This window comes from Colossoma macropomum, unplaced genomic scaffold (genome assembly GCF_904425465.1).
Source record: "Colossoma macropomum unplaced genomic scaffold, Colossoma_macropomum, whole genome shotgun sequence".
Lineage (NCBI taxonomy): Eukaryota > Metazoa > Chordata > Actinopteri > Characiformes > Serrasalmidae > Colossoma > Colossoma macropomum.
This window is the reverse complement of record NW_023494793.1, coordinates 44,190,131-44,215,562: the sequence shown is the minus strand read 5'-3', so window position 1 is coordinate 44,215,562 and position 25,432 is coordinate 44,190,131. Positions and strand designations below refer to the sequence as shown.

The 25,432-nt window shown below is 40.2% G+C and overlaps 1 protein-coding gene across 1 annotated transcript in view; it reads right to left on the bottom strand.

The window, feature by feature from the left end:
* cabp4 (calcium binding protein 4) overlaps positions 1 to 9,113 on the bottom strand; it is a 23,494-nt gene extending 14,381 nt beyond the window's left edge. The window contains exons 1-2 of the mRNA XM_036578103.1: positions 9,079 to 9,113; positions 7,001 to 7,178 (exon numbers count right to left, since the gene is read on the bottom strand). Of these exons, the coding sequence (XP_036433996.1) occupies positions 7,001 to 7,178; positions 9,079 to 9,113 (213 nt within the window). The remainder of the gene's footprint in view (positions 1 to 7,000; positions 7,179 to 9,078) is intronic.
* Positions 9,114 to 25,432: the final 16,319 nt, after the last annotated feature.

Genomic DNA, 25,432 nt, shown 5'->3' with positions numbered 1-25,432 from the left:
CTACACCCTACTTGAAGGGTGAGGAGCTCAGTCATCGAGGAGGAGCTCAAAGTAGAGTCCCTATTCATCCACATTGGGAGGAGCCAGTTGATGTGGTTCGGGCATCTAATTAGGATGCCCCCTGGCCACCTCCCATTGGAGATTTACCAGGCACAGCTGACTGGGACAGACTCTGAGGTCATCCCATGACCTACTGAAGGGATTATACCTCCAAGTTGACCTTGGAGGGGCTCGGGATCCCCCAAAATGAACTGGAGGAACAAGGTCATCTGGGCTTCTCTGCTTTCGCAGCCCTAGCTGAATCAAGCAGATTAAGGAGATAAAGGAGAGGCGAAGTAGTACTGTGAGTCATGTCAATCTGAATTTTGAATTTTGTAACTGAGAATAAATTATTGGAACTGGTGAAAATGTCATAATATTGGACAGCGTTAAAAAAATCTCTATCACTGCAGGTTTCAGTATGTATCATAGTATAGTGCATTTATTTACATGTAAAATAGTTATATTTAGTGAAATTCCTGCTGGATTTGGCTCCACCTGCTGGTTGGTCAGTAAAATGCAGCCTTGTCGTAAGAAAGGAATTGTGGGAAACTCTTAATGCAGTGTATTGCTGTGGTTAAGTGCTGCTCCCAACTGTGACCCAAATAAAATCAGAACAAGGCAATCGCATTAATATCCCATGTCAGCTTCTGTATTTATAAATAAAACCACTTGGAGACCAACACCTCGAAGCTGAGATGATCACAATGAGCTGTTTCAGTCATTTTATTGTTGGAGACACATGAGGCTGTTTCATTTGGACAGGTAAGCTGAACAAAATTACAAACCTAACTACATTTTGTGGTTTGGTTGCCAAGCGCATTGCAGGTAAGCTAGACTGCATGTTGCTGTGTTCATTATGTCGTTTATACTCTTGTCTGCTGTGTAACTTCAGTTTTATTGCTGTGAGCTGTAGCCACAACTTAGCAGGCCAGGTTGCTATGTTGTCAAATCGGTTGCTGTTTTATGTTTTAAGAGGGGATGAAGTGAAACCAAATAAGCATATTCACAAGTGTACTGTATATTTCAAACAGACGTCAGTGTGTAGGAACGTAATTAATAAGATATATCATAAATCTGATATGATTAATAGTGTTTAGTATGTTCACAATGTTTGTATCACTGGTTTGTGTGTGTGTGTTTGTGTGTGTGTGTGTGTTAGTCAACAGTGATTTTGTTTTAGGTGCATTTTAGCACACAGTTTGGACAGCAAGCAGGCTGACTACTATACTTGAAGTTGTCAGCTGATCCAGCTCAAGTTTTAGTACGATACAGATCATATTCCTTTACATCTGACTGAAGTTTCAGCTGGATTAGCTTGCATGCAATATGAACTGCAGCCTAACTGACTGTTTCTAGTTGTTTGTCTCCTTCATTTAATCACATGTACTGCATGTAGCGCTTTAGCTGTGTTTCATTCTGAAGGTCTTCCTATGAAAAGCTCAGTATTCGAAGCTGTGATAAACCTGACTGGTGTTTAGTGGGTTTACTTTAGTACAGTGCAATTCTGGCAATAATAACACGACTAAACTTAAATAATCTACAGTAACCTCGACTAAAACTCAAACCCCAGAGACCCAAGACTCAGCTCGACTTGCAGCTCAGAGACTCGAGACTCGGACTCGCACCTCGGAGACTCGATTTAGACTCGCACCTCAGAGACTGTAGATTCTACTCAGACTCGCACCTCAGAGATTCTAGACTCAACTTGGACTCATACCTCGGAGACTCTAGACTCGACTCGGACCCACACCTCAGAGATTCTAGACTCAACTCAGACTTGCACCTCAGAGACTCTAGACTTGGACTTGCAAATGAGAGACTCTAGATTTGACTCGGACTTGCAACTCAGAGACTTTAGACTCAACTCGGACTCACACCTTAGAGATTCTAGACTCAACTCGGACTCATACCTCACAGACTCTAGACTTGACTCGGACTCGGACCTCAGAGACTCTAGACTCAACTCGGACGAGAGACTCTAGAGACTCCCCAGAGACTCTAGACTCAACTGGTACTCGCACCTTGAGACTCTAGACTCAACTCACACTCTCACCTCAGAGACTCTATACTCAATGGAGACTCACACTGACTCTAGACTCGACTCGAACTTGCACCTCAGAGATTCTAGACTTGACTCAGACTTGTACCTCAGAGACTCTAGACTCGACTCGGACTTGCAACTCAGAGACTCAACTCAGATTCGCACCCCAGAGACTCTAGACTCGACTCACATGTTCGCCTTACAGATTTGGATTCTCACCTCAGAGACTCTAGACTCGACTCAGACTCGCACCTCAGAGACTCAACTTGAACTCACACCTCAGAGAATCTAGACTCGAATCAGACTCGTACCTCAGAGACTCGACTTGGACTCAGAGATTCTAGACCCGCACCTTAGAGACTGTATACTCAATTTGGACTAGCATCTCAGAGACTCTAGACTCGACTCGGACTTGCAACTCAGAGACTCAACTCAGATTCGCACCCCAGAGACTCTAGACTCGACTCACATGTTCGCCTTACAGATTTGGATTCTCACCTCAGAGACTCTAGACTCGACTCAGACTCGCACCTCAGAGACTCAACTTGAACTCACACCTCAGAGAATCTAGACTCGAATCAGACTCATACCTCAGAGACTCGACTTGGACTCAGAGATTCTAGACCCGCACCTTAGAGACTGTATACTCAATTTGGACTAGCATCTCAGAGACTATAGATTCGACTCGGACTTGCACCTCAGAGACTCAACTCAGACTTGCAGAGACTCGAGTTGGACTCAAGTCAACTCTGTCTCTGTTATCCACACAAATACATTATTGTGCAAGAGTCACACAAATAAAAATATTCAATAATAGTTGTGTAATATTGTGTAATATTATGTAATGTTTTGCAATACTTAAGCCGTGCATCTGGTCTTTGTTGTAGTTGCATTTACGCAGTGTGTTAGTTGCAGTCATGTCTATTGTCTTGTTACTATGTGTGTCATGGCAGTTGCACTGTTTATGAGCACCATAACCCAGAGACAGACTCCTTGTGTTTGCAAGCACAGTTGGCCAATAACACTGATTCTGACTCTGATTATATTATGTTGTTGAGTGCTTTTAATCTAGTAATCCATGTGGAAAAAACATGTTGGTTCATATAAAATAATGATGTTACATAATACAATCAAAGCTTTTCCTCCCACACACAAACACACACACACTCAAACTCACACACACTCACTCATTACATTATGCCGTTATTTCCTGCATAGTGTGTTAGCGGTTGTTGTGAGGTGAATGGTAGTGATTCATCATCTCAGGTTATTAATACTGTCATAATCTTCTTATGCTCCATCCTGAAGGACAGGTGACCGTCAACACAAACGTAGTGCTTATACAGACGTCTTCCACCTCCAGCACACACACACTCCTCCTGTTCTGAGCGCAGTGGTAATGTAACAGAGAGCCACTTTTGTTTCAGTAATTGCATGTTTCAGTTAATTCAGACATAATAAAATAATAATAAATGGCCCTGAGCGAAATAAAAGCCTCTACTGTTTCATTAAAATTAGACAGTTACCCTCAAATCACCTCACTCGAAAAAATCCAGGCTGACTCATTCTGGCATCAGCAGCTTTTACATTATTATGGTCTGAATTTCTGTGAAGGCCGTAGTTATTCTACCCTGTTTTTATCTGAGTTGCTTTTTGCATAGAATATTTGCAGTGTTTGTGAACCTAAATGTTTATTTATTCATTCATTTGTTTATTTGTTTGTTTGTTTACAAACAAAATGGACAAGGTTCTGGTATGACATGGTCCAGGTTATAAACAGTATACTGTATACTGCACCAGTATATACTGTATACTATATGCTGAACCAGTCTATATGGTGTACTGTATACTGCACCAGTATATAGTGTATACTGTATACTGCACCAGTATATACTGTATACTATATGCTGAACCAGTCTATATGGTGTTCTGTTTACTGCACCAGTATATACTGTATACTGCACCAGTATATAGTGTATACTGTATACTGCACCAGTCTATATGGTGTTCTGTTTACTGCACCAGTATATAGTGTATACTGTATATTGCACCAGTATATACTGTATACTATATGCTGAACCAGTCTATATGGTGTTCTGTTTACTGCACCAGTATATAGTGTATACTGTATACTGAACCAGTATATACTGTATACTATATGCTGAACCAGTCTATATGGTGTACTGTACACTGCACCAGTATATACCATATACTATATGCTGAACCAGTCTATATGGTGTGCTGTATACTGCACCAGTATATACTGTGTACTGTATGCTGTACCAGTATATACTGTGTACTGTATACTGCACCAGTATAAACTGTGTACTGTATACTGTACCAGTATATACTGTGTACTGTATACTGCACCGGCATATACTGTTTACTGTATACTGTACCAGCATAGACTGTGTACTGTATGCTGTACCAGTATATACTGTGTACTGTATACTGCACCAGTATATACTGTTGAAAAACAACGAAAATAGAGATATAAAGTTTTGTTCCAACAGCAGCGATATGCTCTATACCGCACTGGTATATACACTGTGTACTGTATACTGCACCAGTAAATACTATGCATTATATACTGAACCAATCTGTACTGTGTACTGCAAACTGCTCTTCATCAGTAATATACAGTACAGTACAGTATCCAGTACATGTCACAAGCTGTGTGCTGTACTACAGGACAGGGCAGCACTACCCCATGCTGTGTTCTACTCACCTCCAAAACAACAAATAAACTTTAAAGCTGTCAGTTTTGAACTGGTGAGTGTGGTAAACTTGTGTGGGTTCCAAACTCTGTTTGCGACTCATTTCATTTTCATTACGCTCTTGGTTGGTGGTATGAGCTGGTCTGATCGAGTAAGCCAGTGCTGAGCAGATTCTTTTGTCAGGACCAACTTTAATGAGTAACTGTTTTAACCATGTTTTCTATGCAGTGGGTTAATGTTAGTAAAGAGATGAGGTAAGTAAACCACCTCAAGACTCATTTGCCTGAACTCAACAAGCAGCTCCTCAGCCTCCCCCCGCTGCTCAAACGGCAGAGTGAACACACGCCTCTTCACCTTTTTCTCACTTACACTTTTATAAAAGATGCTTCTTCAAGGGTTCTTTAGTAAAGACAGTGGTTCTGTATAGAATTACAAACACTCAAAGAAGCACCTGCTTGCTTAAGTGGTTCATTTCATGGTGAAATGGTTCTTCAGATTGATGGAGAATGTGTTGTATATGGTTCTACATAGCCCCGGAACGTTTGTCAAGTTTCTATATAGAACCATAAATTACACATTTTCCATCAATCTGAAGAACGATTTAAGCATACAGATGGTTCTTTAAGTGTTCATGGTGCTATAGAGAATCAATGTTTTTACTAAAGAACCCTTGAAGAACCATCTTTTTTAAGAGTGTCGCTCTTTCACTGGTTTTTGCCTGAATCACTTGTTCACTTACATCTCACATTACAGCACTTGTGAACGTTTTGAGTCATAAAAATCAAACATTTTAAAATATCAGAGTTCGATCTGAGGGTTAAAGAGTGACTCTTTTCTTCTCTCACACTACCAGACCATCTGCGCTGTCAGTCACTTCTGATCAAGCTCCCTACCTTGAAAACCGCTTCAGGTTGTGAAAAATGGTCATATCCATTTGGTTCCCCTATACTTATTATATTAATAAACTTTCTAGTGATACTCAGTTGATTATCAACCAATGTTAGGCCTACGTTTAGGAGTAGGTGTAGGTTTTGCCTTGAAGTGAGAGTTAGGTTTAGGATTACACTGCAAAAAATGGTCTTGTCACGTGAAATGATCTTAAATCTAGTCGATATATCTAATATTTCCCATTTTGAGATGGTTGTGCACTTATTATAAGATTATTTAGCTTATTTCTAGACACTTTTCAATCGTTTAGGTCATTTTTATTAAGTAAAATTATCTCACTGTACTGGCAGATAATTTTGCTGGTTTTAAGCTAATTTCTTACAACAAACACAATTATCTGCCAACATAGTGAGATAATTAAACTTGATAAAATTACTTAAAACAAGTAAAAATGTCTGGAAATAAATAATCTTAAATCAAGTTTACCACAATCTCAACAGGAGAAATATTAGGTGTTTTGCCCCAGTTTGAAATAATTTAGCTTAACAAGACACCATTTTCTGCAGTGTAGGGACAGATTTAATAGGATCTTTCATAATTCAAGTTCAATTACATTTAATAGATATGTAGTTGAATGATCAAGTGTAAATATATATATAAATAAAGTGTTACTATTAAAATTGGTTGGAAAGAGCAAAATCAGCCTAAAAATCATGGAGTGTAAAGTCCAGTTTTAGCAGACCTGTAAAAACTATGGATATGAGTGACTGCTTAACTGATTGATTGATTGATTGATTGATAATTTTATTGTCACACAACAAGTTGGTGATAATTGTGTGTGGTGCGTCAAGATGTAATTCAACTCTGTTATAGCACAATACACATAAACATACTACATAATAATACAAACACAGTAAACAGTATACAATACAGTATAGAACGTTTAGTACAGTATAGTAGAATCATGGATAATTATGCAGTAATTTAATCTGTGCATTATTACAAAGGCTGGAAATCTTACAGAGTAAATTAAATACAGTAACATTTTCACAATAGGCAAAAATGTCAGGTTCACACTGGATTCAAATCACAGACCTCGTCAGTAATCACGCAGATTACAGCAGCTCCCCAGGTAAAAGACTCCAGCTAGAACAGAGCTTTGAGCACCGTGGCACTAGAGGGCGCTCACAGGAGACTCCAAAACGAATGGGGATCTATTCAGCTTTTGTGTAGAATTGTAATATTACTGATAATGGCTAAAATGGTCATTTTTATTGATTGTTGTTGTGTAGGGGTCTGTGTTGTGGCTGACCTGTCCGAACAGCGCGTTGAGGTAGGGTAAGTAGACAGAGCCCTGGCTGAAGCTGCGCCGGCGGCGCTGGGCCGAGTGAGAGCCTTTCTGAGACGAATCCTTCGAGTCTTTAGAGCCGTGTTTCAGAGCCGAGCGCAGCGGGGGGGCGTCGTGGGCAGAGGAGGGACGAGAGGAGGAGCTGAGAGAGGATAAACACACCGTTTACTACAGTACAGTTAAACATGGCAAAACTAACCAAATTACACACTGTTAACTGCACTGTTTATACTGTATACTGTATACTGCACCAGTATATACTGTATACTGTACCAGTACATACTGTATACTGCACCAGTATATACTGTATACTGTACCAGTACATACTGTTTACTGCACCAGTATATACTGTAGACTGTATACTGCACCAGTATATACTGTATACTGCACCTGTATATATTGTATACTGTATACTACACCAGTGTATACTGTACACTGTTTACTGCACCAGTATATACTGTAGACTGTATTCTGCACCAGTATATACTGTATACTGCACCTGTATATATTGTATACTGTATACTGCACCAGTATATACTGTAGACTGTTTACTGCACCAGTATATACTGTACACTGTTTACTGCACCAGTATATACTGTATACTACATACTGTATACTGCACCCGTATATACTGTATACTGCACCTGTATATATTGTATACTGTAGACTGTTTACTGCACCAGTATATACTGTACACTGTTTACTGCACCCGTATATACTGTACACTGTTTACTGCACCCGTATATACTGTACACTGTTACTGCACCCGTATATACTGTACACAGTATACTGCACCCGTATATACTGTAGACTGTTTACTGCACCAGTATATACTGTACACTGTTTACTGCACCCGTATATACTGTACACTGTTACTGCACCCGTATATACTGTACACAGTATACTGCACCCGTATATACTGTAGACTGTTTACTGCACCCGTATATACTGTACACTGTTTACTGCACCCGTATATACTGTACACTGTTACTGCACCCGTATATACTGTACACAGTATACTGCACCCGTATATACTGTAGACTGTATACTGCACCAGTATATACTGTACACTGTATACTGCATCAGTATATCACTGTTGTCGGAAGAAAACCTTGTATCTCCATTTTTGTTGTTTTTCAGTTTTTGACATAATTTGAAAATACCTGTTGCTCTTTTGGTCCATTCATCATGAAATATTAAGAAATGGCCCAAAATGACTTGGAGAAAGTCTGGTTCCATTGACTTACATTAAAAGTAAAGTAAGTTTTTTCCTTCTCCTGTAAAGTTATTATTTTGGAGATATGAGGTTGTTTCCGACGACAGCGATATACTGTACACTGTTTACTGCACCAGTATATACTGTACACTGTTTACTGCACCAGTATATACTGTATACTGCACATGTATATGCTGTATACTGTATACTGCACCAGTATATACTGTAGAAATAACTGTATAAATGACTCACACACCAAAACAAAAGTCCAAAAAGTTAAAAAAAATTCAAAGTTTTTCTTTATTTGCAGGATATGGGTCTGAAGTGCACAGGTGAATTAAAAACAGGGCAAAAGTTTTAGTCAACTGACCTTAATCAGTGTTTTCCAGAGACACAGTCAAAAGCATATAAATGCTTGGTGTCTGAGGTTTGTTTTTTTAGATCTAGAACTGGAGCTACGAGGCTAATGTAGCTAACAAGTAACCATGTGGAGTTGGTCAGTAATCTCTAATAGACTTGATTGTGGTTTCTGACGCTGTTCTCTGTAAGCATGGACATCAGTACTACAAAAGTCTAAAGAAGCAGACTTCAGATACCAAATGTGTCTTTGCTCGTTGAGATTAAATAGTACATTTGATTGATCTTTGAATTCCTTTAACATAAAACCTTCTCCAAGGACTTTCTGTCTTGCCTCCAGCTGTTTCTGAGGGGTGTTTATCTGACGGTGGGGCTACAGTGGCTCTACCCTGAAGCACTGAGCCCCAGAAACAAACACTTGTGCCTTTGAAGGTTAAATTCTGTGTTTGTCACTTCTGCAGGCACTTACCTCTGACTCGAGGATGCTTTACTCCTCTGAGACATGCTGAGAGAGAGAAAACAGACTCAGTGAGTTATTGACAGAGAGGTGAAAAATACCTGACAGAATGAGAGAGTGATATTGGAAAGAGTAAACAGGAAGGAGGAATGAAAGAGGGTTAGATGTCGATGCTCCACCATCTGGAGTCCTGTCAAAATAAGCTGTGGCCTCATTTCACTTTTCAGCTGGATCAAACACGGACCGTCCACTTTTAGAAATGCCTAACATGCTTCCTCAGACTGGCCACTTTATTAGAAACACCGACCTTGTACTTCCATTCACTGGCCACTTTATTAGAAACATCTACCTAGTTCTTCCAATAACTGGCCAATTTATTATAAACACCTGTCTAGTTCTTCGACTCACTGGCCACTTAATTAGAAACACCTACTTTGTTGTTCCACTAACTGGCCACTTTATTAGAAACATCTACCTAGTTCTTCCAGTAACTGGCCAACCTACCTAGTTCTTCCACTCACTGGCCACTTTATTAGAAACACTTACATTGTAGTTTCACACTGGCCACTTTATTAGAAAAACCTACCTTGTGTTTCCACTAACTGGCCACTTTATCAGAAACACCTACCTAGTTCTTCTGCTAACTGGCCACTTTAGTAGAAACACCTGCCTACAGATTGTAGCCCATCTCCTGTTGGGCCCCCTGCACTTGATTCATCACTGGTCAGCCTCTGACTGCAGGACAGCTGTTGACAGACATTATTATGCTACAATATGGCATGGTGGAGTCTCAGCACCTTCTTGATCCAATACCTTTGAGTACTGAGTTAGAGTGAGAACTGATTATCAAACATCAGTACCTGACCTCACTAATGCTCAATCAAGTCCTCACAGCAATGTTCCAACATCTATTGTAAAGCCTTCCCAGAAGAATAGAGGCTGTTACTGCAGCAAAAGGGGAACATATCTCAGACGCATGTCCTCTCTATAGGTTATAATAGCTTCTACCACTTGACATGATGCCTGTTCAGCTGATTTAGAGCACTCAGAAAGAACATCAGGTTCCTAACCCGAAGCAGAACCAGTGTTTGAGCAGCGCACACACATACAAACCCAGTTAATAAACGTAGCGCCAAGGCTAAACCTGCTGTAGGCCGGAGAAGATCAGAATTAAAGCGGACAGGCACGTCACAGAAGCCTATAAATTACAATCACCGCTTTAATATGAGCACGCTCCTCCGCCCATCAAACCAGCCATTACAGCTGCTACGACTGTCAGCGGCGTCACACGTGCACAGCGAGCGTGCCAAATGAACTGATCCTACGAGAGAAGCCTTTAACTGCTCAGACGCGCTCGGTCAGTCATCGGTCTGCTTCAGTCTGTCTTCTCCTTAAAGATGCACAAAGGAGTTTGGGTCCAGCAGGGGTCAGTAGTAGACTCAGGCGATAAGGCGATGTAATCAGATATCATCGATGATGGACAACAACCCGATGATGATGTGGCCGCCACTTTGCATAATCATATGCATTGCACACATAGGTGCTTCTAATAAAGTGGCGAGTTAATGGAAGAGCTAGGTAGATGTTTCTAATAAAGTGGCCAGTGAGTGGAAGAAGGTAATTGTTTCTAATAAAGTGGCCAGTGAGTAGAAACACAAGGTAGTTGTTTCTAATAAAGTGGCCAGTGAGAGGACATACAAGGTGGGTGTTTCTAATAAAGTGGCAAGTTAGTGGAAGAGCAACGTAGGTGTTTCTAATAAAGTGGCCAGTGAGTGGAAGCACAAGGAAGGTGTTTCTAATACAGTGGCCAGTGAGTGGAAGCACAAGCTAGGTGTTTCTAATAAAGTGGCCAGTGAGTGGAAGCACAAAGTGGGTGCTTCTAATAAAATGGCCAGTGAGTGGACGTACAAGGTCAGTGTTTCCAATAAAGTGGCCAGTTAGTGGAAGAGCAAGGTAGGTGTTTCCAATAAAGTGGCCAGTTAGTAGTTTTTTCTAGCCTCGATAGGCCTTACTCTCTCAGCTGTCAGCGCTAGACTCATTCTCAGTTCCCAATGATCTACACCTAAACACAGCCCTTCACAATAAGAGTCTCTATAAAATAACCAGGTGAATAAATGCTGTAGAACAAATAGTGTAGAATTAATATGTCGACGACACTTAAACACGCTACATTATTTAGACTCTCTTAGTATCTTAGTATATGTGCTTATATGTAATTCAGTATACTAACATATCCCCATTCTTGCAGTTTAAATACATTTATACTGCTTTAAGCTTCAAGATCGGCTACTTCGGACCACGTCTGAAGGGTTTTGTAGTTTACGGTCTGTCAGTCTGTTTTGCTTCATGTTAACAAGAAATGCAAGAAATGGCCAGTCATATGAAAAATAATCTACGGTCTTTGTTAAGGGTTTCCTCATTTGTGGCTTCCCTTCATGTTATGACATTGGCAGAGAGTACCCATATGGAAAAAAAACATGAGCACACATTTTTGCATATTTGAAATACATGTCAAATACACTGCAATCCATTCCAAGATATATTATAAATGTATTTCAGAATATTTTGCCATATTAACTAAATACACTTTCAGAATATATTTAGTTTAAAATGTATGTGGAAGTATTCCAGTGTCTTCATTTTAAATCTGATCTAATGATCCTTTAACAGGACAGAAGCGAGTGTTGTGGGTATTGATACTCTGTGAAAATGCAGTTATGATCTGATATCTTGTTTATGTGAAACACATTGTGTGTGAGAGTCTGACTGCAGACGTACATGGTTAATGTAAAGTACAGTGCAGATCACTGATCAGTGTAGCATCACTGCAAGCTTAAGCCAAAGCTAATCAGACGTAATCATATAATTATATTTAATCAGCTTCATACGAAGTAAACTTTTGTAAAACTATTTTAAGATTATTTAACTTATTTCTAGACATTGTTTACTTGTTTTAAGTAAATTTATTGTAAATTTATTAAGTAAATGACCTAAAATAAGTCAAACATTCTGGAAATGAGCTGAATAATCTTATAATAAGAGCACAAACATCTCAAATTTGAAATGTTAGAAACATTGTTTAATATTATTTTACTCTATTTTATTTTATCCTTTATTGTAACTTCTCTTAAACCTTTTCCCTGTTTTTCCTTGCCTTTTTGTGTTAATCTCGTTTGCCTTTTTGTACTTCTCTCTTGGGTGATGTGTGGGGGCTGTGGAGAGCAGTCCCCTTTGTCATTTAACGACCTCCAATGGTTAGCCTATCTCACATCTGGTTATCTACAGCTCCCCAATCTAGCAATGCCATTTGCTGATGGGATATCTCGGAGACATCCTGGTTCCTAGGGTGGGCCTCAATTTTAATTACAAAGGTAGAGGCAGTTGTCCATTCCGTGGGGGGGGGTTCCGGGGTCGTTGAGACAAAGAGACAACTGAGGGTTGGGTTTTACCTGGGTGACTATAAGTTAATGGTTTTTGTAAACTGAGTTAGACTCGCTGGTTGGGAAGACGTGTGTTTAACTTCTTTTCCTCAAGTCTCCACTCCGGTTCGCTCCAAAAAACCAACGCTTGCCAGCAGAAGTCAACAAAATCAGCTAGATTTAAGATCATTTCACTTGACAAGAGACCATTTATTGCAGTGTGGCTGTTGTGCCTCAGTTCTTAAGGAGGAAAACAAATAAGATATTATTCCCAAATTTGAAAACAGTGGTATGACCAGCATGAATTCTGATTTAAGCTGGTTTATGCTGGTCACCCAGCCTGGTCTTGATGGTTGACCAACATACCAGCATCCAGAGGACAACATACGCTGCTTTTGCTGGATCAGCCATGCTGTTCTGTGCTGGTTTGTCTAGCAGGGAAGTCACCTGTGCTTGTTTGTTTGTTTGTTTTTGTTTGTTATTTTTTATTTCATATTTGCAGGTGGCATCACCAAACTTACTAACCTTTCTTCCACAAGGACCTTCAGTTTTCCTGCCCTAACAGAAGGAATTTAGGCCGCAGTAGGGGTCAGTACGATGCAGTAATATGTCTTTAATGAACCTGCAGCTCTAATAATGAGTTTTTAATTCCAGGCAGTGTCCGACACTCTTGATTGGTTCTGAGACTTCAGGCTAATGCTGAGCAGTCAGGGAAGCTAATGTGGCGCTAACGCTGAAGGTCCAGCAAAATGCAACAGAAACAGTTCAGGCAGTGCACATATGTTTGGTCTCATCGTCTGTAATGAGATGAATGCATTTTGAGGACGCTCGCAGCGGGGACACGCGCACGCTAATCTACAAGATTCATTAAACTAAAAGGCCAATCACTGCCAATCACCACGGCGACACAAGCAATTTCAGCTCCTAATAGCACTAATTGGAATAGCGTATCAGAGGAGTCAGGAGATAATTATAAAGCAAACGGCTGAAAACCCCAGAGATATTCAGAACTGCTCTGTTTTTATCTGATATAGAGCAGTGTACCCCACTTAACATCACAGCTCCGGCTGACTGCTTTAAAATTAACAATCTGATTGTGTTTGTGTCGCATAACATACCATAACGTGTAATTCAAGCATAAGGCGCACATTATGGACATCTAAGAGCACATAGCGTAAAAAGAGATGCTGTGCAAGCCACACAGATCCAATCCTTATTATTTTATTCTGCTATTTTTTACATTTTAGAATATAGTGAAATATTAAAACTATGAAAAATCACTCAGGGAATTATACAGAGACCAAACAAACGTGTCAATCATAAATCTTTAGATTAAACGATTTCTGAGATTATGAATAACAATGAATAATAATGCATTTAATCAGATACATTAGAATGGCTTCCATTGCTTGTTTGCTACATGAAAGACGCAAACTTCTTACTGGTACTGTACTCTAAACTGAATATACATAATTACATATACAACACCAATATATCGATAGCATCTCACATTTCTTAATCCTCAATTTTAAGACTGAATATTATTTTGAATCCTGAAGAAAACTAAAGCTAACTTGAGATAAACAAAACGGCAGCAATCTATTGCCACACCCTGGTCATCATGATGTAGTCATGGGCATGTCCACCACAAAAAAAACACAGTCTAATATGCTGGTAGAGTGCTAGAAAGTACACTGATGGTAAGCTGTATTCCGATATTGTCAAATAAATAAACATATATCACTGCTGTCGGAACAAAACCTCGTATCTCCAAAATGGTAACTTTACAGGAGAAGGAAAAAACCTACTTTACTTTTAATGTAAGTCAATGGAACCAGACGTTTTTCCGAGTAACTTTGAGCTGTTTCTATTGGTCCATTCATCATGAGATACACACAATGTAAAGACCAACATGCATTTTCAAATTATGTGAAAAACTGAAAATTACGTTAAAAATTGAGATACAAGGTTTTGTTCCAACAACAGCGATATGTATGTATTTGTCCCCAGCTCTGGCGCTGTCATGGTCAAAATCAGAGAACTTGTAGAGAGGAGAATTTACACTCTGTAATGTCCTCCAGGTTTCTCAAACACTAGAGGGCGCTCCTGAGCGAGTCCAGAATGAATGGGTTAAGATGGAGCATTTGAGCAAAATCATAGTTTATAAATGCTTAAACAGTTTTAATGTAAAAGGATTCATTCATTTCCTGAACACAGAACAGCATAAAACACCTTAACACTGCTGTTATATTTTTAAGAGCTTTAAATCTCGAGTTATAGGAGTTTAAAACGGCACCTCATGTACGTTCATGATGTCAGTGAGCGAACAGCCAATGAGCTGCTCCACTCACCAACCAATCAGCACTCAGTAGCAGTAATGCTAAACAATCAGCACTCAGTAGCAGTAATGCTAACCAATCAGCTCTCAGTAGCAGAAATGCTAACCAATCAGCTCTCAGTAGCAGTAATGTTAACCAATCAGCTCTCAGTAGCAGTAATGCTGACCAATCAGCACTCAGTAGCAGTAATGCTAACCAATCAGCTCTCAGTAGCAGTAATGCTAACCAATCAGCACTCAGTAGCAGTAATGCTAACCAATCAGCACTCAGTAGCAGTAATGCTAACCAATCAGCTCTCAGTAGCAGTAATGTTAGCGTCCTGCTGCCCAAAACCTGTTTGCTGCAGAATAAAGGAAACATTCAGGTGAGTTTTCTTTTTCTTCTTTTTTAGTGAAACTCATTCTACCAATAGAAACTAATTTAACTTAATTTTTAGCCATTGAGCTCCTTTCAGCCTCATTCATTGAGGACTCGCTCACAGGCGCCCCCTGCTGTTTTGCAGTCCTGTTTTTGATATAATGGGGGAAACAGGAGGAGCACTAGTGCACTGGAGTACTGAACTTCTGTGTTTACCATAAGGAAGCTGAACTCAAATATCTGACGAGGTATAAAATACTAGTGATAAACCTGGGCAAATTCCACATTTCCTGGGTTTGGTAGTTAGGACGTATCACCAGCCAGTACGCTCTCTGACCAAGCTGGTAAACAATGTGATCTACTGAGTTAGAGGTAAATATGATAAACGATACTTCTGTTCCATAACGTTATGCTCAGCTGCAGTGAATAAGCAGATCACATCAGCAAAAATCAATAAATCAGTTTTTGCAGTTGTCATTGGTCAGTTAATGAGGACGTCCAAATGGACTAAAAGTTGAAGCCTGTTATGTTATGAAGCATTTTGATGACTTCATGTTAGCGTCCACAGTTGGCCTCATTGAAAAGATGCTAATTCCACACAGATATGATCAAATGAGCTGTAATAGAGATACAAATCTCTCTCACCTTCAAACACGGTGCGGTCAAGGGCATCAGACTCGGCCTGTACTGTGGGTCTGAGTTACCGTTGGAGCTTTGAGTTCAGACAGTCTGAAAGTTTGTTTTTGACTTTGTGCTCTGAGCAGTTTTTCTGTCTTGGTATGAAAGTTGCAGCGCTGGAAAGAACCGCGAGCATATTTAATATTTATGAATGGGTTTTATTATTGGGCTAGTTTACCTAGCTAACAACAGGCTAGCTATGGTTAGCAAGGTTTAGCCAAACAAATTAAGTTTGATGGTGCACTTTTACTCATTTTTGTCTGCTGTCTTGCTGGCCACTTTATTAGAAACACCTACTTTGTTCTTCCACTAAATGGCCCCTTTATTAGAAACACCTACCTAGTTCTTCCACTAACTGGCCACTTTATTAGAAGCACCTACCTAGTTCTTCCACTAACTGGCCACTTTATTAGAAACACCCACCTTCTGCTTCTACTAACTGGCTACTTTATTAGAAACACCAACCTACTTCTTCCAGTAACTGGCCACTTAATTAGTTACACTTACCTACAAACTTTAGCCCATCTCTTGTTGCCCCTTGCACTTGATTCATCACTGGTCACTTAACCTTTAATTGCAGTTTGTTTCAATAAAATAAAAAGGAAATTGAACCTGTAAATTTATAAATTGGTAAATTGTCTGCTAACTCGCTAGTTAGCATTCTGAAGTAAACATATCATTACTGTTTTGTATATTTTGCAAAACGTCCTAATTTGAGTATGAAATGCCCCGAATTCCAGTCAGTGAGGACAAAAATCATCCCTAAAAATTTCTACCCTGAAAAATTGGAATTTCTTTTTTACAAAATGAATTTTCTGTCAGCATTTTGTCTGTGAGCAACCCATAATGAAGGAAAATATGCACATATGGCCAAAAGTATGTGGACACCCCTCCTAATTATTAAGTTCAGGTGTTTCAGCCACACCCTATTGCTAACAGGTGTATAAAATCAAGGACATAGCCTTGCAGTCTCTATAGACAGACACTGGCAGTAGAGCGTCATACTGATGAGCTCAGTGACTTTAAACATGGCTCGGTCATAGGATGACACCTCTGCCACAAGTCAGTTTGTGAGATTTCTGTCCCTGCTAGATCTGCCCCAGACAAATGTAAGTGACATTATTGTGAGATGGAAGCGTCTAGAAGCAACAACAGCTCAGCCAGGAAGATTAGACCATGCAAACCTTCAGAGTGGGGCCTCAGAGTGCTGAAGTGAGTAGCTCCTATACTCTGCTCACTCACTACAGAGCTCCAAACTGCCTCTGGAAGCAACATCAGCACAAGAACTGAGCATCAGGAGCTTCATGAAATGGGTTTCCATGGCTGAGCAGCTGCACACAAGTCTAAGATCACTTCCAGTGAAGGGTGATGTTGATGCTACAGCACAAAGACATTTTACACAGCTATCTGCTTCCAACTTAGTGTGAACAGTTTGGGGGAAGAACCTTTCCTGTTCCAGCATGACTGAGCCCCAGTGCACAAAGCAGCTCCATAAAGACATGGAGTGACCGGTTTGGTGTGAAGGAACTCCAGTGGCCCTCATAGAGCCCTGACCTCAACCCCACTGAACACCTTTAGGACGACGTGGAATGTCAATAAAGAGAGACACAAAGAGAGATGAGAAAAAAAAACCAGAAAATAGAGAGGGAGATGAGGGAAAATAGAGCAGAGAGAATGAGAGAGAGGTTACGTGAGGTGACCTTCAGCAGGTCATTCAGGCTCTGCTCTGTGTAAGTGAGATTTCTCTGGTAAGAGACGTGAGTTGATTTTCCTTCTGTACTTTGTTCTACTCAGTTCTGCTGCTACAAAGATGCTGCTGATATTTGCATGATTGTTTACACTGCAAGTCCAAAAGTATCTGGACAGCTCTTCTCATGTGTAATTTCTGCCACTGTACATGTCATAATGTGCACCTATTACTCTTACAGGTGTACATAGCTTGTTTAATCTCCACAGAAAAGCACTAATCAATAAAATGGGATGCTCCAGCAGGCCGTGGAGCAGTGGAACTGCGTTCTCCAGAGCGATGAAGCTCCATCCAATTAAAAACACCTACCTAGTTCTTCCACTCGCTGTCCACTTTATTAGAAACACCTACCTTTTCTTCCACTAACTGGCCACTTTATTAGAAACACCTACCTTGTGCTTCTACTAACTGGCCAATTTATTAGAAACACCTACTTTGTTCTTCCACTAAATGGCCACTTAATTAGAAACACCTACCTTGTGCTTCCACTAACTGGTCACTTTATTAGAAACACCAACCTACTTCTTCCAGTAACTGGCCACTTAATTAGTTACCTACAAACTTTAGCCCATCTCTTGTTGCCCCCTGCACTTGATTCATCACTAGTCAGTCTCTGTTATTTGGCTACAACTTGGCATGGTAGTTTTGTTTCAGTACCCTCTAGATCCAGTACCTTTGGCACGTGTTGGAGTGATCCAGAACTGATCATCCAAAATCAGTACCTGACCTCACTAATGCTCAATCAAATCCTCACAGCAATGTTCAGCATCTAGTGTAAAGCCTTCCCAGAAGAGTAGAGGCTGTTACTGCAGCACAAACTCATTATTAACACCTTCGTTTCAGAAGAAACGCTGGACGAGCTGGAGTCCACAAACACTCTAAGGCCTAGAAGAGGCACTGCTACGTTTTCAGACTCACCCTCAGAGTGAAGTTTGGAGATGCAGGTGGTGTAAACTTCAGCGGACGTTCCTTCACTGGTGGAGTTTTTGTCCTCCTTCTCGCTCTCTCGCTTTCTCGCTCTCTCGATAATTCTCCAAGCTGATGATAATCTGTCTAACTATGGAAGGATTAGCAGATGAAGCATGAAGCACGTGTTGATGAAGTGCTCGGATTAAGTCATGTGACTGTTCTTCTTCTGAATGTGACTCTCCAGTGCAGGTGTGAGTGTGGCTGTCAGTTTCACATTGGATTTGGGGAAGAAGGGAGCAAGATTTAGGCTTCAAAGTGGCGGCTACTGTTTTAAGCGATGCTACCATGCTTTAGTCCATGTTTATAGATAACAGTGAGTCACACAGTGTCAGAAACCACATAATCAAGACTATTAGAGACACTGAACAACTTTAACATGGTTTGAGACAAGGATATGAAGATTTAGCCATGCAGTTAGCCCCATGCTAATGATTAGTGACCACAGATGACCTCTGTACCTATTTTGCCTCACAGCGCCCTGCATGTATCCCTCCACCATGAATGGATTAAAACAATATCAAAATTCTATCACAAAACTATCATAAAACAGTGTAGTAACTTTCTGTGAGGGAGCTTTTAGAGGTGGACGTCTGGTTCCTATCACCACCACTGTGAACAATTCTGACTCAGTAAGTTTATCTAGAACAGAGCGTTTCACACCAAACCACTCTGAATGACTCTGTTTGCATCTTAACCAGTTAATTATGCAGAAATGTTGAAATATTGGTGGAGTTCCCCTTTTAATTAAGCCATTAAGGCATAATAACATATTCATAATAACCTTTTTATTGTAATAACAATGCTGTAAACTCCATATAATACAACATGCATCCACATGCATTGAACAAACACTCTGAACAGATGATTATTAATATGTCAGGTAATATATATGTATAGGATTAACCTTATAATGTGAGTTGAGGCTGCACTGTAGCAGCTTAACCAAAAAGGAACTGCGGTCGGATCTGCAGGTGTAAAATCTGATCAGGTGAGCCGTCACTGATTGCTAAATTCACATATTTTTAATTACAGGCCTGAAGTGACAGTGAAATAAGCTCAGAGTTGGGGGGGTAATATGGATTTAATGAAGGCCTGTCACAAAGACAGCAGTATATTAAAGGGAACATTAATGCTGCATTGCTGTGTGGGCTTAAAACCCAACCACATAGCTCAGCCAGACTTCCCCACAGTTACAATAATAATAAAGTTTCCTCCAGATAACTCAGACTTTTCATTTTTTACCCTGATGAAGAAACGTGTTGGTGGATAGAGGGAGAATCGCACACAGAAATAATAATGAACCTTGAAAACTTTCTACTGCAGACTAATTACTGCGTTTTGAACATTTTAAAAGCGGCTGAAAGACGTCCAGAGTGAAAAGTCTGATTCCGCCGGGTGAAGGAGACTTTTGTGCTGTTTTAATTCACTTTTTATTACTTACACTCAGCTTAAGAGATTTGAAAAGAGTGCAGTGAACAGAAATGCTTTTAAGAGCGATTCTTTGATTCCATCAGAGCAGCGAAAATGTCGAAATATTACAGTGCACATTTAAAGAGCCTGCATTCCACACTTTTTGGCAGAAGCTGTTTACACCAAGCGTAAATAGAATGATTTTACTATTTATACTTAGTGTTCATAGTAAAAAAAATAGTTTAGACTTAAACACAGAATCATTCCCACTGTGCTGTGTTCAGTTAGTTTTAGCACTGGAGCTACAATGAAGGGAAAATTTATAAATGAGATTTTTTGGGTGGACTATCACTTTAATGCTGATGTGGAAACAACAAATGGTCCGGCGAAGTTTCTGAAGGTCAGTGTATTTATTATGATGCTTTCACTGCATCTGTAAACACAATAAAAGGCCTTCTAGAAGATTCCTGGAGAAAAGGAGCAGTAAGAGGACGGACGGACGGACGGACGGACGGACAAACAGATAGAGAGATAGATGGACACATCTGCTGGAAACAAAATGGCCCGAGACAGGAGAGCTGGTCATTATTGATGTTTACTGACATCTGTTCTGTCCTGCTATTTTTCAGCAGAGAGAGAGAGAGAGAGAGAGAGAGAGAGAGAGAGAGAGAGAGAGAGAGAGAGTGAGAGAGCAAAAGGAACAAATAAAGGATAGAAGAGAAAGAGAGAGAAGGAAGAGTGTGAGAGTAAAAATAGAAAAGAGAGGAACACAAACAGAGACAGGAAAGAAAGAAAGACAGAAGGGAGGAAGACAGTGGAGAGAGAAACAGAAGTAAACAAAATAGAGAGTAAAAAGAGGAAGAAAAGAGAAACATAAAGAGAGAAAAACAGGAAAAACAAAAAAAGGGAGTGAAAAAAGAGAGAAAAGAGAAAAACAGGAAGAGAGAGGAATATAAAGAGAGAGGCAGAGAGAGAGAGAGAGGTAAAGAGAGGAATATAAAGAGAGAGAGAAACAGATCTGGTTGACTGGTCTGTGTTTTTGGTGTTTGTTATTTTGTCCAATTGCTGATATAGCACTTTACGTTTCACCCAGAGAGAGAGAGAGAGAGAGAGAGAGAGAGAGAGAGATATTACTTTGTAAGCTCCCAGCAGACTCCCTCTCTCACTCTGAGCGTTCTGCTGATGTGTGGATTATAGAATAATGCGTAGAATATATATATATATATATATTATATATATATATATATATATAATATATATATATATGAAATACTCATATTGTTCAGTATTTTTGAACCAAAGCTCATCAATAAAGAACCGACCGACACAAATACAGTTGTGGAAATTTTCCCAGATCAGCTGGGTTAATCTGAGCTCTCATCTCTTTATTACTGTGCCAATGTTTGACCAACTAACTGAAAACCCTATTTTTACGCATAATAACAGAAATACCTGAATAAAACAATAAAAAATGATAGACTCTGTTTGTTTATGAAAGTGTTCAGGTTTTCAGGTAATGCCTAACACGCCAACTAGGAGTTTTTTGATATATATATATATATATATATATATATATATATATATATATATATATAGTACATGAAATAAAACTTCAAAGTTAGATAGCTCTATTTCTCACCTTATGATGCAAAGACTTACTTATGCATGACTGACAGATAAAAACAGGACCGTGACTGTTTTATCAGCCTGGCTGGTCTGAGCCTCTGTGTCAGCTTTATAATGCTATATTCAGTTTAATGCACTTTCACTGCAGCTCACTGCGTGCAGAGCAGCTTCAAAACCTAAAGCAGCTAAATTAATGATGAGTTGATGACTAAAAAACTTTAATGCACCATAAATGTATATAATGAAATATTTTATTACATAAAGTATAAACCTTTTTCAAAATCAGTATTTGTTTAAGGTATAAATTAGTACATTCATTTGAAGTAATTCATAAAAATAATTATGTATTTATTGTACTTATATACTCATAATTTGATAATGTGAACAGTAAAAATGGTTATATCCATATATAAACTTTAAAAAGATAACACTAACTGACTATGGCGGATCATAAGCTACTTATAGTGCATATTCATGACCTGTAAAATCAACCTCTCACACTTGACACGCTGTACTTGAGTAACGTTATCACTATTCACACTTAAAGAAGATGCTTCTTCAAGGGTTCTTTGGTAAAGATAATGGTTCTGCGTAGAACCGTAAACACTTAAAGAACGCTTCGCATGATCAAAGAAGTGGATGGCATACATTTACAAACGCTCATTTTTAGGCAGAATAAAAGCCTAGAATTATAATAGAAGCCTCAGACACCAGAATGTAACTGCTGCACCATTTAAGGTGGAACGGGAAAATTCTGATAGAAGCCTCAGGGGCCAGAATGTAACTGCTGCACCATTTAAGGTGGAACGGGGAAAATTCTAATAGAAGCCTCAGGCACCAGAATGTAACTGATGCACCATTTAAGGTGGAATGGGAAAATTCCAATAGAAGCCTCAGACACCAGAATGTAACTCCAGCACCATTTAAGGTGGAACGGGAAAATTCCAATAGAAGCCTCAGGCGCCAGAATGGAACTTCTGCACCAATTAAGGTGGAACGGGAAAATTCCAATAGAAGCCTCAGGCGCCAGAATGGAACTTCTGCACAATTAGGTGGAACGGGAAAATTCATAGAAGCTCAGCGCCAGAATGTAACTGCTGCACATTAAGGTGGAACGGGAAAATTCCAATAGAAGCCTCAGGCGCCAGAATGTAACTGCTGCACCATTTAAGGTGGAACGGGAAAATTCCAATAGAAGCCTCAGGCGCCAGAATGTAACTGCTGCACCATTTAAGGTGGAACGGGAAAATTCCGATAGAAGCCTCAGGCGCCAGAATGTAACTCCAGCACCATTTAAGGTGGAACGGGAAAATTCCAATAGAAGCCTCAGGCGCCAGAATGGAACTTCTGCACCAATTAAGGTGGAACGGGAAAATTCCAATAGAAGCCTCAGGCACCAGAATGTAACTTCTGCACCAATTATGGTGGAACGGGAAAATTCCAATAGAAGCCTCAGGCGCCAGAATGTAACTGCTGCACCATTTAAGGTGGAACGGGAAAATTCCGATAGAAGCCTCAGGCGCCAGAATGTAACTCCAGCACCATTTAAGGTGGAACGGGAAAATTCCAATAGAAGCCTCAGGCGCCAGAATGTAACTGCTGCACCATTTAAGGTGGAACGGGAAAATTCCAATAGAAGCCTCAGGTGCCAGAATGTAACTGCTGCACCATTTAAGGTGGAACGGGAAAATTCCAATAGAAGCCTCAGGTGCCAGAATGTAACTGCTGCACCATTTAAGGTGGAACGGGAAAATTCCAATAGAAGCCCAGGCGCCAGAATGTAACTGCTGCACCATTTAAGGTGGAACGGGAAAATTCCAATAGAAGCCTCAGGCGCCAGAATGTACCTGGTGCACCATTTAAGGTGGAACGGGAAAATTCGAATAAGAAGCTGAATTCAGCTTCGTGTTACCAATACAGTTGAAATGCAAACCCTTTAATTAGCTGGCTAACAAACAGAAATCTGGCCACACCACTTAGAAGCTGCTACAAGGCTGCAATTTTCAGGTTCTTGTTCAGAATCTCCCTCCTCATGTTTATACCAGCAAGGCTGCCTTTAGCGATTTGAGCCCCGTATCAATCTTCTTTCTAACTTTCCCTCACCCACTTTCGACTCTCCACTCGGATGTGTGGTGGCCGCTCAGAGCACAAAGGGAGGAGGGGGCAGTGAGGAGCGGGTTATTCAAATGGAGCACACTAACCCTCAGCAGGTTAGCCTCAGTGAGCTAATCGGCTAGCCATGCAAACTTTGCAATGTGAAAGGTTGGCAAGTGAAGAAGTTGTATCAGCAGTCGTGGAGAACAGATGGAGCAGTTTGTGGCTTGAAGCCCAGCAAATCGAATGTTATGGTTTTTAAATGTTACGCACTTTAAGGTGGTTTGTTGTGGTTATAAACCTTTAAAGGGAAATGCATCAGGTTGCAATGAGTTCTAGGTAAGTTGTGCTGCTGAAGTCAACACTGGTGTTCACTCAATCTCTCGACCCTCCGAGGGCTCATCTAACACCCTTCACTTCAGCTATAACAGTAACAGAACGAGTCCGAGTGGACGAGGGCTTCTTAAAACCAGTATTGAAATGAGGGGCCGATTTCCAGCCTGCACCATGCTGACTAACTGGGCAGAACATTTGACGCAGAGGCTGTCAATCAATCCGCTGAGGTCCACGTCCACACAGCATAATGGTAAAAGGTGATGGAGAAAAAAGGAAATGCAAAACATTCATTTTATTGTCGCTTTAAAAATTAGAAAGTGACAAATATATAAAATTGTTTGCGGATTTTTTTTTTTCACAGATTACAAAAAACAACTGTGCAGGACCTTTAAGATAAAAAGGAAGGACTTTTCTGTAATACAGCCCCCGATCCTCATACCACCCCCCCAGTGTGAGGTGTGAGTGGGGCTGAGTTAATGTGAGGTGTGTTGAGGGTCCAGAGGAAACGCTGCATGAAGCTTTTCAGGGTTAATGATGTGATATGCAGAGATAATGGCCACGTTCCGCCTCATTTAGCCCGGTCACTGGTCACCTCAGAAAAAGACGTCTCTCTCTTTCTGTTAATCCACCTCTTTTCTGTGATCACTCTGCCCTGTTTGTGTGATATTCAGTGAAGTCTGAATGACAAGAACAAGACAGAAATATATAATATATCAATATATATTGACAGCCCTCAGTCCAGCACTCCCAGCCTGCTGTAGCACTGAAGCAGAACTAAACATGACAGCGTGAGTGAAGTGGAGAAACGAGTGAAACGGGTTTCTCTGTATGCAGGTGGCACTGTAGAACCCGCTGTGTCCTCTTACTGAAACACATCATCCAGCCATTATATGGAGAACCTTCTTATTATAGGTTCTTATTCACTTTACTGCTGGATCCGCATCCACGGAACGCTGGAGTGGCCGGCTAAACGAATAGACGAACAGATGAATGCACAAATAGATGGACAGACAATCAAACGGATGAATGAACAGATGGACAGACGAGTGGAGGGACAAACAGATGGACACACAAACAAATGGATGAATGAGCAAACAAATAGACAGATGAAGGAATGGATGGACAAATAAACAAATGGATGAACAGACAAATGAACAGATGGACAGATGAATGGACAGAAAAACAGATGGATGCACGAACAAATGGATGGACAGACAAACAAACGTGCAAACAAACAGATGACTCAACGGACTGACAAACAGATGGACGAACAAACAAGAGGTGAACGGATAAACAAATGAATGGACAAACAAATGAATGGACGGGCAGACAAATGAATGCATGAACAGACAAACAAACAAATCAACAAACAGATGGAAGAACAAATGGAT